The 24,453-nt window shown below is 40.4% G+C and overlaps 1 protein-coding gene across 3 annotated transcripts in view; it reads left to right on the top strand.

The window, feature by feature from the left end:
- Positions 1-24,453, top strand: part of coro2ba (coronin, actin binding protein, 2Ba) — a 42,308-nt gene that overhangs the window by 13,264 nt on the left and 4,591 nt on the right. Inside the window, exons 1-11 of one of the 3 annotated variants that reach the window (XM_031848420.1) lie at positions 43-9,443; positions 12,767-12,967; positions 18,507-18,623; positions 19,357-19,506; positions 20,090-20,254; positions 21,322-21,438; positions 21,569-21,673; positions 22,571-22,667; positions 22,815-22,927; positions 23,467-23,557; positions 24,066-24,205. In XM_031848420.1, coding sequence (XP_031704280.1) covers positions 12,767-12,967; positions 18,507-18,623; positions 19,357-19,506; positions 20,090-20,254; positions 21,322-21,438; positions 21,569-21,673; positions 22,571-22,667; positions 22,815-22,927; positions 23,467-23,557; positions 24,066-24,205 — 1,296 coding nt within the window. In that variant the 5' untranslated portion in view covers positions 43-9,443. Of the gene's footprint in view, positions 1-42; positions 9,449-12,766; positions 12,968-18,506; positions 18,624-19,356; positions 19,507-20,089; positions 20,255-21,321; positions 21,439-21,568; positions 21,674-22,570; positions 22,668-22,814; positions 22,928-23,466; positions 23,558-24,065; positions 24,206-24,453 lie in introns of those variants that run through there. The other 2 variants (XM_031848419.1, XM_031848418.1) reach the window with 2 other exon arrangements.

Raw genomic sequence — 24,453 nt, forward strand, 5'->3', positions numbered from 1 at the left:
TGTGTGTGTGTGTGTGTGTGTGTGTGTGTGTGTGTGTGTGTGTGCACATTTTTGAAGTGTTAAGTAGGTATTTCTTTTTTCCTCTTCTTTTTCTCGATTGGAGCAGAAAGCTGAGAAAGACAATATTGAAGACACTGGAGAAATGATACCAGATGTGCAGGAGTGCATATGTTTGTTTTAAACAGCACTATCTCAATACACATCTTGCCATCTTCACACAGGATCTGCACCGGCTTGATTTCTATGCTATAATTGTGGTTTAACCTGCTTACTGTGCTCGAAAAAAAACCCATTAGAAGTCTTTCGTCACAACCGCTGCTCTGGATAAACAGGAACATCTGGAGTTTCCCTGCCCCCACTCTAAAACTGGCAAAGGTGCCAACATTGCTGCAATCGGTTTGTCTCTCACAGATTTGCCCTTCTTTGTATCCTGCCTATGATAATAGACTGTGACATCATTCATTTGCTTTGAAAAACCAACAGAAGGAGAAAAATCCTGTGGCCCAATTAGTCCTCTTAACGTCAGGAAGAAGCTTTATCTTGGTATGCGCTCTTAAATTTTACTGCTGTTTAATTCTCTGGCTACTGGATTTTTTCCTCCAACATCAACAAACCACAGCTCACCTTTTCCAAATGATAAATTAATATATAATATGGAGTGCAAGTACATTCTGCATTTCTTAGAACCTGTAGTTATTACATGGACCCTCCTTCATTGTGAACCAACTACTCCATTAAAGTGAGTAACTATAAAGAGATTACAGAGACCTGACCTGGTGCTCTAATATGATATTAACGTGTATGAGGTTCCTGTACAAGGACATTCGTTATCTCTTTACCCTGGGTAACCATATCAGACAAATGGTTATATAATATCCTTCCGCTACTGGTGTCCGGCATCTGCACCTTCTGTCCGTCAGTTAATCAATACTTATGGTCCATAGCAAGATATCTCAACGACGACTGGAAAGACTGGTGAAAACGCACAGCGTTTGCTGTGAAAATTCAAGGTAAACCAATGATGATTCCTCAAGTTTCTGTTGAATCCCTGACTATTTGTGTAGCACCAGTGTTTGGCCAAAATGACCACCTGTACACCAGAAAAAATTTAAATCTAGAAAGCAGATAGACCATGAAATTTACTCATTCACGCTTCCCAGAGGATGAATTCCTTCAATGCCAGATACTCAATTTCATCTTGCACCATTCTTGTGCCAAAATGTCAACACAATATACTGTATCTCATAATGTAATAGTGGGTTTTTGTAACATTTGTTGTTCACAAAGAGATAAACGCATTTGTTGTCTGTCAGTTTAACGCTCTGAACAAACTTTACATTTTTAGTCCCACTGCCCAAACAATAAAAAATGGCAGTATATATTTAGTTTCTCCATCACGTCCATGCTGTCAGATGTAAGGAACCTTGCAGCTTCTAGGAACCACCAGTGATGCTTTAGACTGTTATTCTGTGTGTTCCTTTATTTTGGTGTTATGTCTGCAGTTGCTTTCATATTTAATGTAACCATTTCATTTCATGTACAAACGTGCTTCTGTATATACATTATTTATCAAAGTACTATCTCAAAAATAAATGAGTAGTTTTGCACCAAGGTGACAAACATTTTTCATTTTCTATTGGATTGATGATTACTTGATCTTTCTGATTTAGTTCCTTCTTGGATTAATTATCATATTCTTACATGTCCTTCCAAGCAGTATCACATAAATGATAGGAAGATCAGGATTCTAGCAGCACAAGTCCTTGTTGCCAAGGTTAAGTCGGCCACTGTCTGGAATGGAGAAGTCCTTGGCCAAGCAGATGGTATGGCACATAACTGGGCCACTTTCTCTGTCTAGGGTTGGCTTTTTCACGCTCATCCATCCAATCAGTCCTGCGAAGGGAGACAGAATGAGAGAAAGAGATAGTGAGAGGACACAGCAGAAAGAGAAAGGAGACATGTGATAGATTGAGGTGGTAGAGATACCAAATGGGTGTTCAGTCCATCTGGTCATTGAGACAGTTGAGCAGGATCGACCGTAACGTAAGTTAAGCTACAGACGTAATGTCATGTGTTTTCCATTGTCAGTCAAGTCACAGTCAAAGTTGGGTTCCTCATTAAACCTTGGGCTAAAGTTTGGTCACCGAATAACCAATGAAAGAATTATCTCTTGCACAGAGACACAAGCACACATCAGCACACTTAAAATAAAAAACGCTCATCCACCTACAGCTCAGCTAAAGTGTTAGCATACCCATCAAAAGTAGTCTTCGGACCAGAGGAACTTTTTCATAGTTCTTAGAAATCCCATATTTGTGGTGTCCGCAAACCAAGAACTAGGAACGATCCTTGTCTGAACTAGAACTAGGAACGATCCTTTCCTGAACTAGAACTAGAACAATCCTTTACTGTACTAGAACTAGGAACGATCCTTTCCTGAACTAGAACTAGGAACGATCCTTTCCTGTACTAGAACTAGGAACGATCCTTTCCTGAACTAGAACTAGGAACAATCCTTTCCTGTACTAGAACTAGAACGATCCTTTCCTGAACTAGAACTAGGAACGATCCTTTCCTGAACTAGAACTAGGAACAATCCTTTCCTGAACTAGAACGAGAATGATCCTTTCCTGAACTAGAACTAGGAACGATCCTTTCCTTTACTAGAACTAGGAACGATCCTTTCCTGAACTAGAACTAGGAACTATCCTTTCCTGTATTAGAACTAGGAATGATCCTTTCCTGTACTAGAACGATCCTTTCCTGAACTAGAACTAGAACGATCTTTTCCTGTACTAGAACGATCCTTTCATGAACTAGAACTAGAACGATCCTTTCATGAACTACAATCTAGGAATGATCCTTGTTCCTAGAACGCTGTTTTGAGGGACTTTTTTAGCTCCTATTTTAGTATAAGTAAGTACTCTCCAAGAACAGGAGGAACTATGAGTGACGCACGTGTACAGGATTGGTCAAACGTAGCAAACTCACCGCTCGAGCACATCTCCCGCTGGAAGAACAGCGAGCGACGCCACTTCAGCATACTCATTTGCAGTGCGTACGCAAACGGATAAAAAGCCCTTGAAGGTATTTGGTGCTTGGGGGAGCTCCCCAATGGGCAGTTCCTCTTAGGAAATTCCCAGAACTGTTTGGTCAGAAAAAGCCAAGACAGAGCTACTGCTTGTATTTGACTCACAAGAGGTAATTATGATGCCAGTCAACGTGCACCCTCAGCAATCACCTTGAAGTTTTGGAGCTCAATATCTTAACAGATCTGAAATCATAATGGACCGAATGATTAATCGTTCCACATAAATGTTTCTTACTTCAATGATTGATTTCAATAATCTGATGAAAGTGCTCCTGCTTCTTTGGCTCAGTGCCATTTGTCTTTCTCAATTTGTACCACCGCCAGAGGGATTTCATTTCAGAGCTGATGAGATTTGTGTACTATGACATAAATCAACTTTCTTTAGTGTCGCTTCTCCAAAAAGTCTGGAAGCTTTCTCCTAAAGCACAATTTCATTCATCCTTACGTATTATCTTTGCTCAGGCAGATGTCCACCATTTATAGAATGGAAACTATGGTTCAAGTTGTGTCTTCAAACGGCAACAAAATCAAATCATTTCAGCTTATGCTGCTCAACTTTTATATCAAAGTATAATCTGCAGATATGATAACAGCAGAGATAACAGCTCACTGGCATTACATCTGAGGGAATTGCCGTCAGGATAAGGACAAAATAAAGATGAAGTTTAAATGCTTCTTGGAAGTTGATATATATTTTTTTTTCATCATTTTGATGCTTCAGTTGTGAGTTTTTAAGATACTAAAATATCAATCCATTTATCTCCAGACAGTTACAGTTGGCTCAGAGCGGTGTGTGCTGCAGAGCAGGCAGGTGGTCTGACAGAGGGGAGTTAATCTCTGTCTGGTAAAAACCTCCTCTGCTCCTCCTCTCTGTCTGCTTTTTTCCTTTGTGTCTTTCAATATTTCATCATTCTTTGTTTGTCTTCCTCTGCCTTTTCTTCTTCTCTTTTCTTATCTCGTCTTCTCCTTCACCTCGAGTCCCTTATTCTCTCTTTAAGGCAGCATTCACATCACGTCATCTCCTCTTTTGTCACTGTGCCTCACATGTCCTCTTTTGTGTCTTTGTTTCCTCTGGACTTTTCCTTCACCTTGAGTCCACAACCCCCCTCTGACATTCGGGGTGCGAAGGCCAGCTTGCATTATTATGCTCCAAAAAGCACGTGGCAGAAAAACTCCTGGGGGAAAGGAAAGGCAAGCACAGGGGAGATTATTAATTTAGACCATCCTTCTGGTTTTCGATGACTGACCTTTTAAGTGGAATTGGAAATAAATGTGTCTGTCTGCGTTTGATTGTGAACTATTGTATGTGTACACAGGACTACAGCACTGTATATATCCATAGTAATTATATTAGCTGGACGATAACACTGCTGTCATCCACGTCCTTTGACACCACGGGGCGATGGATGGATGGATTCCGGGACACCCACTCCTTCATGCTTGTGCTCTGATAAGTGCCCTTCAGCTGGGTTTCTGGGTTTCCTGTCCTTGGGTAGTGGCCTCATTGCACCATTACAGCTGCTTAATGGGGCTGGCTAAAGGCCTAAGAGCTGCCATTAACCGAGCTCCTGCATCTCCTGTCATTATCGCTGAGTAATACCCTATCATCATGAACGCACACTCCAAAACTCAAACAGCACTGGCAGCTGTTTCACCATCTATCTATGGCACAAAGACTGTATAAAGTAATACTTAAGTAATACTTAACTGTTTTACTTTGGGTTTTTTTAGTTACAAAGTAATTAACAAAGATGGAGTCAATGAGTTTCATGGTTGTGTTACTGTATGTAAGGTTAAACGTACTACTCGTGAAATTTCGACCACTAGCTTTTGAGCGTTTTTTGACAATATTACAGCTGCAACAATATTTCCTGCTCCTTTCTGCTCTTTTTCTCCAATGCACTATCTACGGCACACCGAGGTAGTGGCTGGCACAGTCTGTATAACAACACTAAAGCCATGCTAGCAGCCCTGTAAGGCTGTGTTGATGCAGAGTGCTACTTTTAGCCTTATGCTCACAATGGCAACGGCTGAGCACCTTTAAAATAATTAATATTCATACCCAAGTAACTTTGAATATCTTTAGCAACTAAACTGATAGTTAATAAGTCAAAATTCCAGGTCAACTTCCACCATGGCAAATAGGTTTTCCTTATATTAAGATTTATTGAGGGGTTTAGTGAAGGGTTACATGATATATTTCACATTTCTACTGTGCTCAGTGATTCAAATAATAATAATATTTTTTTTAAAAAGCTCAATCCGCTGTAGATTTAGCCTGTCGTGATAGACAATGTATTTGTTGTAATGCTTAAAGTACACTCAGCCATGCACTCAGTATGTTTTGTCAATCTGTCCGTCAATCAGACATTCACGGTCCCTTAAGACGTAACACACTGACTTTAATGGCCTCCTAACTAGGGTGTGAAAAAGGGGTTTTCTCACCTACCACAGTGTCAGGTCACTGAACATTTCTACCAGCCACTCAATTTTCTTTGTCTGCCACTTCTGAAGTCAATGTAGAACGCTTTAGAATGACCACAGTTTTTAGTGCGTCTTCTCAATTGTTTGAAAAACTTCAGAAATGATTTGATGGACAGTAATGGGCCCGATAATGGAGACTGAGTGTGTTCCAAGAGCTCATGTGACCTCTCTTTTTCAACTGATTGAAATGAATGCAGGCTCCAAATAAAAGATTACCTTCCCAACATTCCTGAAGTGGCCATCTGGAAAATCCGACAACAATCCAGATGGACTGATTCACTTTGGAGCAGGTGTGTTGAATCTATTCCGTTCTGTTTTACTTTACTCCTCTTGCCACTTGCTCACAGCTGCTATCGCCGGCAGAGTTGGCAGTGCCTTCCGTTCACTAATGTGTGTATGTGATGCGGTAGGCAAACAATGCATGCGTGGCTGTCTGCATCAGGCATTATGCAGTATGCAGTTTCAGCTAATTGTATGAAGTAAGATTTGCTCTATAAGTGGGCTTTTGGACTACTGCTTCATGGAAACTTTGAAGTGTGCAATGAGGTGCTAAATTCTCCTGTATTGACTGACAACTGCCGCCGGTCATTGTTGCCAACGGTAGAAATGAACTTGATTTGCTTAAAGCATTGACGTCACGTCTGTTCCACTGGCTTCAATGCAATCTCTTATTCAGCGTTTCTTTCTGGGTAAATGCAGCGTGTTCCTGGGATTTATTTTCCATATTACAAGACAAGTCACATTTTGTGAGCACGGAGAAAACGCTGCAGCAGGTTCTTACGTCCTCATCACTGTAATATTCACCAAAGCCGAATCTTAATGCTTTGCAATACATGCACTTGATTTGTCAAAGAAATCTCAGCAAAGCTCTGTCCTGTAAAATCATACACAGTTGTCAGCATGTATTTTCACAAGGGAAGAAAACATTGTTGTTGTGGACTGAGTGACTTTTCTTTCAAAATATTTTTTTTAACTTTGCACAATTTTTGCGTCCTTAAGGTTTTACCCAATCTCACGAACTGCTGTAAAACAAAAAAAAGAATCAGAAACAGCTTTATTGGCAAAGTATGTGTACAAATTCGACTTTTGACAGTTTTTGCATTACTCTCAATTTACTTACACAAAATTAGTCAACAGTTAACAAAGACAACAACGCTGGACAAATAAATATAGGGAATAGACAAGAATATTATGTATACACAAATGTGTGGAAAAATAAATAAATATATTTTATAAGTTACAAATGACCAACGTCAAAGCATAAACATGTATACAGCATGTAGGGTTTATACTGTATATACTGCAAGAGAGCCTGTCACTGCAAATTTAGACAATGCATATTCATATCTGAGAAAACCTTGTGAGAAACTGTGACTTCTCTAAGGGATAGGTTAGGATGCTGATTGTCAGCTGATAACTACTGGGTTGCAAATAGGCATCAGGCATTGCCATCGTAGTGTAGAAAATCTTCCAGCGCTTTCAGCCAAGCTGTGACACTTCCTCTGTGAGATCCAGCTTCCCGCTGAGAGAACATTTGGTTAAAAGAACCAATAGGATATCTCGCTTATTGTGGTATTTACGCCTCACGGGAGAGATGGGAAGTCATCATGAATGAGTGGGCAGTGTCACTGCCAAGGGAGAGGAGGAAAACACAGAACAGGACACGGCGACTTGTGTGACGAGCCATGCAGTCGCCCTGCGGATTTCCCTTTTGTGTCTATTGAATGTGAGCTCCGATGGCCCTACTTCCTCATTTGGCACCGACATTGAGAAAATCTTGATTGGAATAGTTTAACCCATGGATGATGTTTGAATGGCTTTTTTATGGTTCATAATGAGTCAGTAAGCTGCCATTTACTGTGTATAGTTTGAGAAGGGAGAGGACGTTGGACTGCAGCTGGGATGCAGAGAGACGTTGCTATTTTGTGGTTTGTTGCAGTTATTTTGTGTGTTATAATACTGTTTTTAACTGAGATACAAATATTTGCTGCTTTTAGGATATCGTAAAGAGGTTTAACACCCCACAGAGAGAGGAGGAAAGAGAAAGATTGAGTGTGCACAGAGCAGCAGCAGCGTCTTAAAGCAAGACGTAAAAAAAAGAAACTCAATAAACACACACTACTCTCTGGAGTGGTCTGCCTTGAAGCTACAAACACAACAGTAAATGTATACTGCTGCAAACAGACAACACATGGACGGAGGCACAGAAACGGACACACGTGTACAACACATGAAAAAGACACAGAGACACACACACCGAGGCAAAGAGGCCGAGGAAAACCACCTTCATATTGGACCTGCAGGGCTCCACCTACATTTCAAACACACAGACAACCATCAGGGGATGCAATTTTCACTATAACACCTGCCTCTGTGCATCGATCTGACCGGGGGTCGTTTCAGAGGAATGACTCCAGGGTTTGTCAGTTCGTCATTCACACAATTATCCTCATTTGAATATAAGATGAAAAAGACATTTTTAGGATTTACAGGTTCTCGAATATTAGTTTGTTATTGGAAAAGTGCACATCTTCCTGGCAAAGATGTTTTTGTCAGCATTTTTTATATGATTGTGTATATATAAATGTAATTATTGTTCCTAATGGAGTCATCCATTGAAATAGGAACAAACACTGAGGCTCAAATTAACTTCAGTTATTTCAAGTGTTGTTGATACATTGAGACTCTGGTAACATAACGACGGTAATATGTGTGTCAAAGATCTTATTAATGACTTTAAATGCGTAGCACTAAAGTCTTACACAGCTCCTAAGTATTATGATCACTGTAACAAAATAAATAGCTAAAATAGACTTTAACACCAAAGGACATTAGTTAATTTATAAATACATTCTTGTAAAGCTTAATTTAACATACATTGTTTATACATTTTTTATAATAAGAGCAGGATGAAGTAATTACTCATAATAATAGAGCATGAAATCACAGCCAGATCTTTTTTGAGGAAAATGTGGAAACAAAATACAAAATGTGGATGCTTTACCTCTCGTATAACTACATACGTATAACGGCTAACTTCAATGATCGCTTCAGTTAAAAGCTAAGTTTATATCATTAAATGCTGGGAAAAACAATGTTTTCTGCCTACTTTTATAACACTAAGATTGTTTAAAGAATTACATGGAGCAAAAAAATGAAAACTGACTGAAAGACATGATGATGGATTTCTTCATATAGCTACAGTACATAAGTTTTATGTGTAAAATACAGATACGGAAGAGTTAGAGGACATTTAGTTTTAGCTTTGAGGCAACTGTAGATTGTGCAACTCCTTTAGAAGATGTCTTCTACATTCCTTGTCAATGTTTCAAGTTTTAAAATGTTTTATTGCTACAGAAATTCGGTAGGTTTCATACCTGTGGAGTAAAAGATAAGAGTAGAGATACGAGATTGAAAGGAGGGAGGATGGGGGGAGTGAAACACTGCTGGTGGTGCTGGGAAGCTGGGAATCAGCCCAGAAGGGCCTTGAGATTCCAAACAAGCAGTGTGTGGGAGAGGGAAGAGGATGAATGGCTACTACTGACTGGAGCACGAACTGTGGCCGAGACAGACAGAGACAGAGGGCCGGCTGAGTGGCAGGATGGGAGAGAAGGGTGAGAGGAGGAAAGAGAGGGGGAGTGTGAGCCCTCCAGCTATCAGTACCAGTAGGAGGAGAAGAGAGAGTTTAAAGGGGGGGGGGGACAAACATGAGAGAGAAGGAGGTAGAGCAGACACAGGCTCGCCTGCTTGGATTTGAAGGGGAAGGAAGGAAGAGAGGAGAGTCCCGGCGGCTCGTTGAGGACGGAGGGTGGATGTTTGTAGAAGGCCGCAGCAACACGGTGACTTTAGTGTCACTGTATGGACACTGGTAAGGTAAGGTGACATTTTCAGGGTCATTAAGTGGCGCACAGATATGTATGTTGGATATGAAGGGGTCTTTATTTGAATCCAACTTGCCGTAAAACTTTTTCTGTGGTGAAAAGATGCAAAAAAACAACAACAAATGTCTGCAAAGCTAAGGACTGTTTAACCCTAGAGGGAGTCTTACTCACAACGCACAGGTCTTGTGATCTGCATCGATGGAGACAAAGTCACTTTCTTCTCTGAGTTGTTGAGTTTTTGTGTACATGCACACCGCTGCTCATGGTCTGTCTTTGTGTGTATGTGTGTGTGTGTGTGTGTGTGTTCCTATTGCTGCAAACCCTCGTGAGATAAGAAAGACACAGATATCCTCTCTGTGCCGTACCCCCGGTACCAATGAATGAGTCTCCTCTTCCCCTCTCCTCCAACCGTCCCTCAGGCCACTCTCTGCTGCTCTTCTGTTCTACATTAATTCTTTAACAAGCTGCTTTTATGCTGCTCATACAGACATGGGGCTTCAGAGCAGACGATCTGGGCTGGACCGGGATGACGGGGAGATGTTTATAGAATCATGTTGGGCTGCAACTAACGGTTAATCACGTGTTTTCATGTTGCTTGTTTTTTCTGAGCAGCAGTCTAAAAGTATGTTAAATAACATGATATAAAACAGAGAGAAGAATACAATCCTCACATTTAATAGTGGTTGGTAAAAGTACTTGGATCCGTTATTTCAGTAAAAGTAGCAATACTTCAATGTACAAGTACTCCATTACAAGTAAAGGTCTTACCTTCAAAGTTAAAAGTAAAAGTAAAGAAGCAAGCTATCAAATACCAAAGCAGTTGTTAAAATGGCTGCTTTATTTATATGTATATTTTATATTCATATAAATAATATGCATTAGGTGTACGCAGCATTTGAATGTTTTAGCTTGCCTAGTTGGAGTTAATTTCAACTACTTTATGTACCGTTGAGACTGATTTATTCCAGATATTTTCTTTATTTAGACATTGTTTTCTTTTGCTTGTTTCTCATTTTGTAAGAATTTGACAACACTACAGGCACCTCAGGTCTGTTTAGGTAGGCAGGTATAGGACCAGCATGCACCTGGGAGGGTCTATGCTATTTCATTTAATTTTTTCACCAGAGCAAGAGAGGCAGGAGGAGCCATGATTTCTTTGTTTGTTTCTTAGGATAAATAAACCACAAGAAAACAGAAACATCTGCAGTGTGTACCAGCGGACATCTTTTGTCTGCGTACATTTCATTCGCCTTTTGGTTTGACGTTAGTTTGATTTAGATTCTGGACAAAGAGCCAGTGCAGGTTGCTAAATCTATTCCAATACATCATGTTTTATAGATGTTTGTAAAATCTTAATCTAAAAGAGTAACTACTAACTATATGTAGTGGAGATAAAAGTCCAGTACCTCCCTCTGAAATGTAATTGTAGAGGAATATTATCTTGCCTCCTTAAATTGTTTAGTAATAGTTTCAGCACCATATGTAAAACACAAAAGAACTGCTGTGACACTGTAAAATCAGTGGTGCTGTAATGTTGCTGCAGGCTCAGTACAGCTGCCACTTTTGAGTGGAGGGCGATGCGATCCCCCACACTACTGGAGCATACTGGATGCCATTTCTCCAGTCTGGTTTGAGACAGAGAGGGACGGGGAAAGACAATGGTAGCCGCATGGTCTGAGGATGTTTCTATTTGCATGTGTACGCCGCTCCCACCAGTTCCCCTCCACATCCCAAGAACAATGCTGAATAGAGGATTGCCTGATGTCATCCGGCACCGCTGCTACTGATCTGACAAGAATCGTAAATCCTGCCCCGCCAGATCCTGTTTTATAACCGATACAGTCCACCAATAGTGTCACTGGAATTTATTCTCACAAACAGATCCGGTTTCAGAAGATTTCTGAGGATTCAGCCACATTCATCAGCGAGAAATGACACCAACTTCTGTCCTCACGGGACAAAGGGCGTTTGACGTCCACTTCATGTGACTGGGTCAACCTTTGAGTTCGTGTGCGGGGCCTGCTCACGACAAAACAGATGAAGAGCTCCATCAATGCATTCTTGTGGTGGAGTGACAAACAAAAGAAGCGTCTTGAGTCAAATGTAACCACTTCTCTTTTGTTGTGTGTGGTGACTGCAAACAAAGGCTGCTTTTCTGTAGTACAACATCCACATGAGCCAAAATACTTCAAAATGTCATTTTGGTTTACACAGCTGTCTTTTTTTGTGATTATGTTATTGGGAAAAATATATTTACTCTTGCTTTTCCTTCTCGACACATGAATCACAGGCTCTAAGGCAACAGTAAATGATGTCAACACAGTTATCACCCAGTTCTCACCCTTTGAAAGTGTAACACGCATGATCAATTTGGACGATTTCCCACAACTGTATGTGTGACAGTTATCGTCTGCACAGATGGGACAGCCCATCCTGCAACTGTGGGTTTGGTGGAAGGGAAATTGACATATAGGCTTCATAAATTCTGTGTGCATTATCATAATCATGTCAAGTGCAAACCAATACTTAAAGGAAATAGATAACTTTTTTAATTACAGTGTGTCTTTTTTTTTATGATGTTGCCCCAGCTTGGCTACATGTTACACTGGACACACTGAATAGTACATAAGCAGGTTTTTCATCCGAAGGATACCTGTAGTTTAACCACAATAAATTCAATGTACAAAATACTTGTTCTGGATGGCAAATCCAGATCTAGAGCTGTTATTATTTGTTGAATAAATAAAACTATATGTTGTACACATTTTTATAAGAGTATGAATTGAATTTGGTTTTGGGTACATATATTTTTCCATCTAATTTCAGAGAACATCAAGCCTCTACTATGGCAGTAAAATGCAATGATTTTCAAAATGTACACATTGACTGGGCAAAATAAAGAAAACTACTTCCACTGAAGTTACAAATTTATTTTTATGTCACACGATTCAAACAAAACTGAAAACTGAATCTTACTTAAACAGGCTTAGAAGAGGCGGTCCCTGAGACAATCCTGAAAATAGGAACGACCCCGGCAAATTTGGCCTATTTCACGAGTTGCAAAACAATCCTTATCGCAGACATGTTTGTTTCTGCACCTGCTTCCTCAATGGTGTAACATACTGTATGCGTCTTCTTATCGGCCTGTCATATCAGAGGAAATGTTCACTTTTCATTTTGAAGCCTTTCTCTGTCGATACAGATGACGTGCCGGTATCATGGTGCATCCCGAACCAATAAAGAAGTGATGCACCTGGATATCCTGTAAAAGAACAAACAACTAATTCATGTGTTTGTGTATATTCCTCAGATGTCATGGCGTCCGACCTACCGAAGCTCCAAGTTTCGAAACGTCTACGGAAAAGTGGGCAACCGGGAGCACTGCTTCGACGGTTTCCCCATCACCAAGAACGTCCATGACAACCACTTCTGCGCCGTCAACTCCAAGTTCCTGGCAGTCGTCACCGAGAGCGCCGGCGGAGGCTCTTTCATTGTTATACCTGTATCCCAGGTAACAGGCACCGACACACTCTTGATTTGCTTGACTTGGGTCAAAGATTAATGGGGTCCTCCCCCCTCTTTGGAGACCCCTGAGGTTATTTTTCCACTTGACTGTACAATTCAGTGTCGGAGGAGATATGTGATGTTTCTCTATTGTGTGTTAAAATGCTCATTTATTGTTGGTCCTGCTTAGTTAACAATCACAGCTTCAGTGACTCACTGAGAGTCAAAGCATTTAGGATGTTGAGGTGCTTTATATTGTGTATCTGTTAAAGGTTTAGACCAGATTACTGTTTGTTTCAGCTACTTGACAGTACAGTTAGATCTGGAGTTTAAAAACTGTTTTCACACAAATCCACCACAGACCCTCCCTGCCTTCTATTGCAGCCTTAAAAACTCAAGCCAGAATTTAAAGCAAAAGTTGTAACAGGGTAGATTTACCAATAGAATCACATAAAGGCATACTGGTGTTTCCTATAAACAAGACAAAAGGACGCTGTTGAAATTGAAAGCGTGAAATTATTTTTCTCATTATAGGAAAAAGGGAATGCATTTATTTTTACTTCACATTCAGCAGAAACATTCGGCTTTGCTGCCTTCGCTGGATTATTCATTACACAACAGCAGTGCAGATGTTAATATGGAAGATAAGCCTCGCAGTCACACATTTTAGAGGTATTATGCAGATAGACTGATTAATCTTCCAACACTTTGGTGGATAGTAATATTTCCAATAACTGCATTTAACTGAAAATGCGTTTGCTCACATTTTATGTGGCGTTGATATTAGGTTTGATATGAAGAGTATAGAGTAGTTTCTAAATGTTGCCTGTCTCTTTAAGAGCGACTCTGCCAAGGTGCTTGGGAAGCTCTTGGCTGATCTGCAGGGTCGAGTCAAGCTGCTATCAGGCAGAATAAGTATTCAGTAAGCTGAGCAGTAAGGTTGTGTGAGGCAAGGAGACCTCAGCTACATTTTACTTTACGTCTTCATTAGTTTATGGTGTTCAGTCATGGAAAAAGACATACGACGTGCTCTACATGATAGAGTGCTCCAGGAATGAGAACTAAAACCCAGAAATGCGTCAGCATTTTTAAACTTCTGGTTCCCTCATCTCAAAGTCAGTGGGTTTTTTGAATGGGTTTTCGGTTAGATGCCTACAATAAGGTCTGCAGTTAACTCAAGCTTAAGAGATTTTGATGTTTTGTTCAACAACATGAAATACATCAGTAAACACAACTCTTGTGAAGTTTTTTTAAAAAGGCGGTTGCCAACAAGTGGCTAAATGAGACTGCAAAACGTCATCATGGTGACTAATCCGCCTCCACAAACTTTTTGTGTAAACTCCCGCTCGTGCTTATACTTCTAGCGATTGTATTCACGCTTTAAAAATTCTAAAAATTATGTTATGTAAGATTATCTTGCCGAACCAAACGTGTAAGTATCACAAACGTCTGATTCCCACAGATCTTAGTGTCTGAAATACTCCAAAAACCAATGGAAAAATCCCATTGGATGTGGAGGGAACCAGTGAGATGCTAATTTACAGGTTGGCCGACAAAAATACTTCATCCCTGCAGCACTATGTTACATAGTTAGTTTGAAGTGCTGCAGAACGAACAGTGTCACATCAGCAATCTCTGTCCACTGTTGCTATGCCGTATCATTTTATATACATAACATCAGAGTACATAACAAGTGCTCACTTCATCTCTTGATATAGCCTTTTAGAAATTAATTTAAGCAAAGGTGGCTTTTCATTTCGTCCACCTACACTGCTTGTACCTCAGATGGGGCTTTTAAAATTGGTGAGGCTGAAGGTAATACACAGAGGCCACTGGGCTCTCTTTGTTTATGAAATTCACTTTGTTTTGAGCTCTTGAGCATGAAGAAGAGCTGCACAGCATCATATGATTAAAGTAATGCTTGCTGGCATCATGTTGATCTGTAGCGCTTGTAAATATAGAAAGAGAAAGTCATATTGGCTGGTTTCACATGTGACTAGGTGACCTATAATGCCAATAATAATATTATTTATATGGTATAGTATCATTTCATTTTAATTATATTAATAGATGGCATGTGTCAACGAATGGTAGGCGTACAGAGGAAACAAGTAGATATTTTTTTTCCCGGTCTGTCGAGTCATGAAGAAGAAAGACTTATGTGTGAGAAGATTCCCATATAGTGAATATAACGAGAAGAGCTGATATTAATAGTGGTTTTATTTTGAAAGAGGACTGTCATTTCTGGATGTCAGCTGGATGTTTTTATGGATTAATCTCAAGAAAGTGAAAATAATCGGCACTAAACAACGAGACAATCTTCTGTTTGATGGCATCTTCTGATCGTAGGGTTAAAAACGTACATATTGCACATTGTCATCTACAGTAACTAGTCATTCTTAAAGTGATATTTTTCATGCTGTGCAAAGACTTTATTCATGACCATAACTGAAACATAACATAAAGGCCATAACTCGATCGATTTCCTCCTCGTCAAAGTATTTTAGCACTTTAGCATTTCCTCTGGTTTCTGCTGAGTTGACGAGTTTAGAAATGGCATTCCTCACATTCAGCAGCTTAGATGACAGCTTCTGTGGGATGATGGCTGCTGTTTCATGGAGTATCCTGCCGTCAAAACAACAAAAGAGCAAACTTCTTTTCTTTTTTAAGGTGACCTTACACTTTGTGAGGCTCCATATGTTGCCTTTTTTATGGCAGCGTACAGAAGAGGACCTGTGTTATTGTTTAAGCTGAAAAGAATGGTGTAGAGAAGTTAAGATGCTTTTTGGAAAACAAATAATATTTGTATATATATGAAATATATGAAATCAATAGCTGTCGTCATCAGAGGCAGTCTGTATTCATGTATATGAGACTAAATGACAAACAAGGTTGAAAAGATGAGCACTAAAGGAGATGAAGTCTTTGCACAAGGAGCTCATCCCGCTCCATTAAAAATACAAACTAATCTGTGGAGGGTTTGGCTAACAGCAAGGTGTGAGAACGACTGACATATTACGCTGACAGCCGGCGAGACGGCCATATGGCTGCCCTCCCCCCCCCCCAGACAATTTCACTAGAAAGTGGAAGGACTACCGCTGGCACCACCTGGCACACACACCAGCCCAGAAATCGACACATGAGGTCACAAACACCTTTTCATCACCTCAGACAAAGAAAGAGGGCGCAGTGGGTGTGGTGCCTTTTTACATCACTGCTGCCATTACTACTGCTAATATACTATCACTATAATATATATTAAATACCTACTGCAGTTTCTTTTTTGCTTTTTTCGGTTCACCTGGCCTTAATGTAATCTCTTATACGTCTATTCTTAAGGCATCTATGAGAGTAATTTCCTGTGTACATGTTTTAACGGCATTTATAAAAAAAGAAATTTCCAACATATTGTGCAGTTTGCGCAAAGTCATGAACAAGGATGTTATTTTGCTACAGTTTATTACGAACATTAAGTTAAACCATCACTTTGAGTTGATTATAAACAACTCTAAATAGTGATCCAATGACCACACTGCAGACTGTGCTGCTGGTGCATACAGTATGAAAGCAGCATCAGCACGCATTGGACCATTAACATGTGATAAAACTGGAAAAGCATGACTCAGCATGTTCTTTTCCCAGTGAACAGTGAATTCATTAGAAAGAAACCGACGATGACAGCAGGATAGAACAGACCCTATTGTTAATCTTCAACTTGTATTGAATCCTCATTAGTTGTTAATTCCCTCCTGTTCTGTAATTCATTCATTCATATTATTGCATCTTATAGCCGGAGGAGTCATAGAATGCTGCTGTTACAAGAGGATGTACCGCTACTGTAACCATAGAACCGCCCCGTTAATGTGGATTTATTGGGAATTAAAGATCAACATGCGTTGGTAGCAAACACAGTGTGATGCTTCTGTCGTACCGGGCCTCCACATCTGTGTTCGTCTGAAGAAATGAGCTGCAGAAAGACGATGAGGCCTGATGTAGAGCTGTGTCTCTTACCTGCCAGTCATCCAGACAAACGTTAGCAACCACTATTTCCACTCTCTTATTTGTATTCGTTGTGGTAGAGGAGAGATAGCTGTCTGTTATTTATATCATGTTCCATGATCATTTCTGACTCCCCCTAATAATACCTCATGAACCCTCTGAACTCTGTGGTTCCCAACAGACATTGTTTCTTTGCAGGTAATTAGTTCCACCTTAATAAGGAGTCCCTTATGATCGCATGTCATTAATGTTTTGAAGCCGTGTTAAAACCGCCCAGTCACTGTAAGATTTCTAAAAAGAAGCTAACGCGTGGTCAAAACTTGGCATCAGCCTGGCTTGTCTTTTTTTTTTACAGTTGTTCTTACTTTCCTGAAATCTTTACGTCTGTACATGTAGGAGCAGCACGTCAAAGAGCCTTCAATGCTAACTCGAGTTGGTTATGTTTATGAATCATTCTGTCTGGCTCCGTCACACTGTCTCCTCTTAAACTGATGTCCCTCTTCACTGTTGGCAGACATTGGTCTCTATTGGTTTCGGCTTGTGTTCCTCGTCTTGTTAGCAAAGACTTGAGTATCTTTGGCAAACATATTTCTGTGAGCAGACTTCCTGCTCGCTTCTTTTTAGTTTTGGTGACGTCCAAAAAGTATTTATTGATCTGCTTTCTTTTTATGTTTATGTTGATAAGTGATGTATCTGTTATGTACTGTATGTTGCTGAGATTATATTGATAAGAATATGCTAGCTATTTGTTAGTAGCAACTTTATATTGATTAATATGGGTAAACACTAGCTGATGACTCATTTTCACCCAAAGCCTTAGTAAGGACGTGTGATTGTATTTCACCAATTTGCCTCCTGCTGTTATAAAATGAAATGTATTGTTTTTAGTTTGGGGGAGGAGCACAAAGGCACAGTTAGAAAATGCATTTTTTCATTTTCTCTTTCAGGATTAAGGTGCATAGATGCAGCTAATAGCATTTTGTTATCGATATATATATATATATGTTACATTTAATTATTTTATAGTAGAGTTTGTGAGGCTTGATAAAGCATCTGGAGTGAATCTTCAGGGTTCGGTGAGGACATTTAAACATGCGGGATTTCATGACCCGACGCTCCGAAACAGATCTCTGAGGAAATAGAAAAAAGAGGTCAGTGGATTTAATTGACGTGAAACATTCATGACAACATGACCGACATTAAGAGCTTTGCGTCGTCTGTTGTTATGAGCCACTGCCCCTCTGTGGACTCTTCGGGTTATTGCAATAACACTGAAGTGCCTCAGATGTCCCTGTACAATAACCAGGTCTGTTTTTGTTTTTTATCAAGTCGGCTCACAAATGTGATTGAACTTTTATTACATTATGTTGGTCTTTCATGTCCACGTTAAAAGAAAGAAAAGAGTAGTTTTGTTCAGTATTGTTCTGAATAGATGAATAGAGATTCATTATTTGTGTCCAGGAACAAATTATTTACTCAATTATTTTGCCGAAACAGAAAAACTACAGTAAATGCAAAATAAGGACGCTTCTGTCGCTCTGTTTCAGTGTGGTCGTCTGGACTCTCATTACCCAAAGGTGTGTGGCCACCAAGGCAATGTACTGGACATCAAGTGGAATCCCTTCTTTGAGAACATCATAGCATCCTGCTCGGAGGACACCTCGGTAAGTGACCCACTTTCTTTCATTTTTAATGGTGTTTACCAAACAGGTATAGGCTCAGGGTGATTACAGAGGGTGATGATGCTGTAGGAAGATGTGACACAACATACTGTATCTGTGAAATCGTGAGTTTGTGAGATGCTGAGGTTCATCTCGTCATTATGACCAGAGGGCCTCTGATTCAGAGCGTGAGTACTGGACACAAGCTTGTGAGTGGATTTCGTCTGGTAGCTGCTCTGATTGTTGTTGCTGTTGTGAGCCAGTGGCCTGAAAAGGGCAAATGACGGATGTGAAATGCTTTTGAGCAATTCACAAATCCACCAGCGGTTCGGTAACCGACTGCATATTCTTAATCTCAGATGTTACACGACATATGCTAACAACCTGTGCGCCTGTCACATTACTCTACCGAGCATAGTGAAGCCACAGTAGCACTGTGTCCTGTGTAGTACTTTCACTTGTTGAAGCATAATCTCCTCTGGTCCAACACAGAGCGCCGTAATCCAGTCTAATCCTAATGCAATGGGCTGCATTGATACCATGTGCTATTTTTGATCAGAGGGATGTCTAGCTGTGTCATGCTGATTGTAGATTAGAGCTCACATTAAATACAAGATGAAGAGGCCTCTGACTAAAGCATTATACCTTTTGACCTCTTCTATAAATGTGTGTGTGCTCTTTATGATGAGGCACCTTGTATTCCTTTATATTCATTGTGTTAATGTGAACGTGGCAGGTGCGAGTATGGGAGATCCCAGAGGGCGGTCTGAGACGCAACATGACGGAGGCGGTGCTGGAGCTGTACGGCCACAGCAGACGGGTGGGTGTGATCGAGTGGCACCCCACCAGCAGCGGCATCCTCTTCAGCGCTGGCTACGACTACAAGGTAACACGTCAGTAACTGCAAACAGAATAAGCTTAAATAAACACTGACAGCACAGTCATTTGACTAATGCAGCTTAAAGACAATACTCCATCTTAGATACTCAAATACTGTTAGATATTGTCTATGTGTATCATTTAGCTCATTTTAGGAGTTACTTTGTAATGGTCTGTAATATTATTTATGAGATAACTGTTGATCTACAACAAATGAGTCAAACTATTATAAATTGATACATTCTTAAGGCATTATTTGATGGTTCTATTGTGAGGACTTGATCAATTTCTTCATTCTATATCATTGACTATTGACTATTCTGGGTTTTAGTCAGATACAACTTGAAGTCTATAGATGATGGCTTCGGCTCTTACAATTGTGGTGGGCAATTTCGCTATCTTCTGTCATTTTATAGACTGAACGATGATTTCCAAAGAACATATTTGGGATATTTAGGCTCTTATTTCACTTGATGTTTCCACACAAAAATAAAAGTCAAATTCCATTCAAAAAGCTGACAACATAATCACATCACTGATTGAAGCCTCGCAGCCATCTAACAGCTGCACCCAAACAATCCTTCCCTCAGATCCTGATCTGGAACCTGGAGATCGGAGAGCCGGTGAAAATGATCGACTGCCACACGGACGTCATCCTCAGCATGTCCTTCAACACAGACGGCAGCCTGCTGGCCACCAGCTGCAAAGACAAGAAGCTGCGCGTCATTGAGCCGCGCTCCGGGGCCGTCCTTCAGGTCAGCGGGACGGGGCTGGTGGTTTTATGGGAGTGTGCCCGCACATTAAAGAAACAACTGTTTATCCACATAATAATAGATGACAAGTTCATCATCAAAGTATGTGTACTTTTGTTTACTTTTGGTCTGAAGCTGTTTTTCATGGTTTTTATTTCAAATTAAGGTCAAACTTGTTGCTACAGCATACTGTGATATTTTACACAACAGGGTAAAAGTTTCAACATGACAGTTCCTCCACTCACAAAGTGAGGTCCATAAAAAGAATACAATCACAGTTTAGTGTGGAAGAACCTGACTGGCCTGCACAGAACCCTGACCTCAATCCCATCACACATTGGATGAACTGGATCGCCGACAGCAGGCCAGGCCTTATCGTCAAACATCAGCACCCGACCTCACTAATGCTTGTGTGGCTGAATGGGAGCAAATCTCTGCAGCCAGGTTGCAAAATCATTGTGGAGACCCTGAAACCAGAAGAGTGGCTGTTATAGCAGCAGATTGATGTTGATGGTTTTGGGAATTTGATGTTTAACAACCACATATTGTGTAATGTTCAGGTGTCATATATGGACATATAGTCTCTTTGGTTCTTGAGCAGGTCTCGAGCCATTAAACGTCATTGCAGAAATTGCAGCTTTCATTTTTAAAGCCAAACGTTTGGTCAAATAAAATGTCTTATCTGTAGACTGTAGGTCACTTAAATAATTCAAGAATATTTACTGCTGTTAAATAAAACAGCAACAAATCATGAAATACAGATTACTTTCGAGAAGACTCCAAACAAAGCAAGTTGTTAGCTGTTGTATTTAACTATAAAATCTGCATGGAATCATGCAAGTCTTAATTCATGCCATTATATTATTGAAGGGTCCCTTATTATAGAGCCAATGCCCCTTGGGTGTTTTAAATCTTCTAAATCTAAATCATCTAAAAAATGTATTTGCATCCTTTCTCTGTATTGTCACAGCAATATGATAGTCCCAAGAATAAATACTGGTAATAATATACAGTATAAGAGAACCTTGCATGTATCATTAATGCTCTGTCTTTGTGTGCTGCTCCACCAGCAAGCCAGTTGTAAGAACCACCGCGTGAACCGAGTGGTTTTCCTGGGCAACATGAAGCGACTGCTCACCACAGGGGTTTCACGCTGGAACACCCGGCAGATCGCTCTCTGGGATCAGGTCAGACAATACCTCCATATGGCTGCACACAAGTAATGCCAGAGTGGGTGGAGCTAGTGTGTGTGTGTGTGTGTGTGTGTGTGTGTGTGTGTGTGTGTTGAATTCCCTGTGTGTGTGTTGTTCTTCTCAGGAGGATTTGTCCATGCCAATTGTGGAGGAGGACATAGACGGCCTCTCAGGACTGTTGTTTCCCTTCTATGATGCCGACACACACATGTTGTACCTGGCAGGCAAGGTCAGCGCTGATCCTTACTGGGTCACAAGGAATTTATTTTTCAGGACTGTAAAATGTCTCAGATTTATCACTTTCTCATCCACATTGAACTCTGACATTTTGGCATATTTTTCGACGCTGAAGTTTATCAAATGAACAAAACTGTACAGCTTTGTTGTTATTGTTTTGAATTTAACTGACAAGGTAACAGGATAAAGGCAATCAGTGCAAATCGTAAATGGCAAATACCAAACAAAGCAATGAACTACAAACAAATGTTAACAATGCCTTTTATTTAGTGACAAGAGCATACGTACTTAATTCACAGAATAAATAATTGAAAATGTGGCCATTTTGCATAACATTATAAACATCAAAACATATAGAGGAAGTGCCTCAAAAATGAATTAAATAAACAGGTCAAAGGCTGTATTTGGAATCACACACTGACTCACTATCCACACTATGCATGATGTCAGAATGTTTATTTAGTGAGTTCCAGCTGTATGTGGATCTTGTATAGATGAGAAATGCCCCACAATGAATGAATTATGTCTCTTCAAACTGCGCAATGTTTTCAAGATTTCACACTTCACACAAGATTTCTCACACATTACTGCACTGACATGCAAACTATACTGTATAGTGCTGTAAGGGTTTTATTTAGTTCTGTGTGTTTTGAACTGGCAAGATGGTTGCTCAAAGACCTTCATTTTTAGTGCTCTAGTGTTCAATACTCACCCCTTAGTTTGAAAGTAACTTCAAGGATTTAAAATTCTGGTACTCGTTGCATAGCACCAAATCCGATTAGGCCGTACTTAAAACATTAAGACACCAAATGTAAAAAATGTGACTTGGTTGAAACTCAAGCTACCTCTTGATCTGTGGTGTAATAGACATATTCTGGTGCCTCGGCAGGGGGACGGCAACATCCGTTACTTTGAGATTACCACAGAGAAGCCGTACTTCCAATACCTGACGGAGTTCCGGTCCCCGGCCCCACAGAAAGGCCTCGGTAAGTCATTTGTTGTCCAGTAATATATGATCTCTCCTGCTATTTTTCTCATGTTGATGTGACTTCAATTGGCCGTAAATTTTGGGAAAGTATGTCATGTTGTCAAAGCGGCTGTGTCAACTACGCTCTCCTTGTTTTTGTCTGCAGGTGTGATGCCGAAGCACGGCCTGGATGTGGGAGCTTGTGAGGTGTACCGCTTCTACAAGCTCGTCACTCTGAAGGGTTTGATCGAGCCCATTTCAATGATTGTCCCAAGAAGGGTGAGTGGGAAGGAATTCATGGAATGAAGTGATTCTCCTCTGTTTTCTCATTATTATCATTTCTGCAATATGCCACATTTATCCAGCACATAATGGGTGAAAGAGCCATAATGTAGTTTTCGTCTGATTGTAATCAACCTTTTCCTGGCAACACTTGGACATACAGTATTCTGGCATGTAATGAGCACAAATACAGAGCTGAGAGCTAACAAGGACAGATGTAATTCATCTGAGTGCAAATGGATCTTTACTGATTTGACTTGAGACCAAAACAGAAAGAAGAATCCAGTACGTGTCAAAGTGCTTGCTGAGGCATGCAGAGAGGTTACATTTTATGCAGGATAACCACCACTTCATCCGGCTTTATCTTAAATAAGGTGCTGGAAGTATCAAAAAGCTCAAACTGCTAGAATAGATACCCGCACACTTAAATCTCAAGAACACTTTATTTTTAGCTTTCGGTCTAAAGGACCTTCATCGGAGCATACCTGCTTTGAGACAAAGAAATCTTAAAACCTGTTGTGTTTCCTGGTTTACAGTCGGACACATACCAGGAGGACATCTACCCCATGACAGCAGGAACAGAACCTGCGCTCTCAGCGAGTGAATGGCTGAGCGGCATTAATAGAGGTAAACAACACGTCACACACACTGTGGATTGGTTTGACTCTCCTCTCCACTTTTTGCCAAATACAAACCAACGTCAGGCAAAGATCTTAATCTAATACCAGCATATCATCCTGCGTTTGGTGATGCGATGTGCTAGAAGTAATTTCTTAGGTATGACAAATATTTAAAGATACCCTCCACTCAAAACATGTATTTTTGTTATATTTATGTCCCCTAAAATGTCTGAGCGTGACTAAACTGACGTGTATCTGTGCAAAGTTTGTCACTGTGGTGCATGTTTTCCCTCCACTGAAGGGGGAGATGTCAATGCACATCTCTAAAATCTGAAATTCATGCATACCCCGGGCAAGCTAGATTTAAATTTGAAAGCCAGTGGCTGTCCAACACACAAATGCAGACACATATTGACAGGGAAACTTTGACACAACAGCAGGAAAACAAAACTGAAACCTCCAAGTGTTTTTAGAAGGTGGATTTTCATATGTTTTTGCTCACTTTTTGCAAACAGACCCAGTCCTAATGTCCCTGAAGGAGGGTTACCAGCGACCACACCAGTTAGTGTTTAAGGCCCCAGTGAAGGAAAAGAAGAGTATGGTAGTGAACGGGATCGACCTGCTGGAGAACGTTCCACCCAGGACAGAGAACGAGGTGTGTGAACAGCTAATGTTGTGAATCGCTTTACACAACTGTCATTACTCTACCCTGTTGTTCCTGTATTATAAAAGTATTTAATAAAACTAGATTTAGAAAACAGTTGCAAGGGAGAAATCAGAACATTACAACTAACTGTGAACATAGAAGCAAACTGAACTAGAAAGGTGCACTCAGTGGAGTGCACATCTCCGCCGGGTGTGTCCGCAACGACCGCTGCTTTAATGTTTGATTGAATGAAGACA

The sequence above is a fragment of the Anarrhichthys ocellatus genome, unplaced genomic scaffold (genome assembly GCF_004355925.1).
Source record: "Anarrhichthys ocellatus isolate YVR2014 unplaced genomic scaffold, GSC_Weel_1.0 scaffold8, whole genome shotgun sequence".
NCBI classification, from domain to species: domain Eukaryota; kingdom Metazoa; phylum Chordata; class Actinopteri; order Perciformes; family Anarhichadidae; genus Anarrhichthys; species Anarrhichthys ocellatus.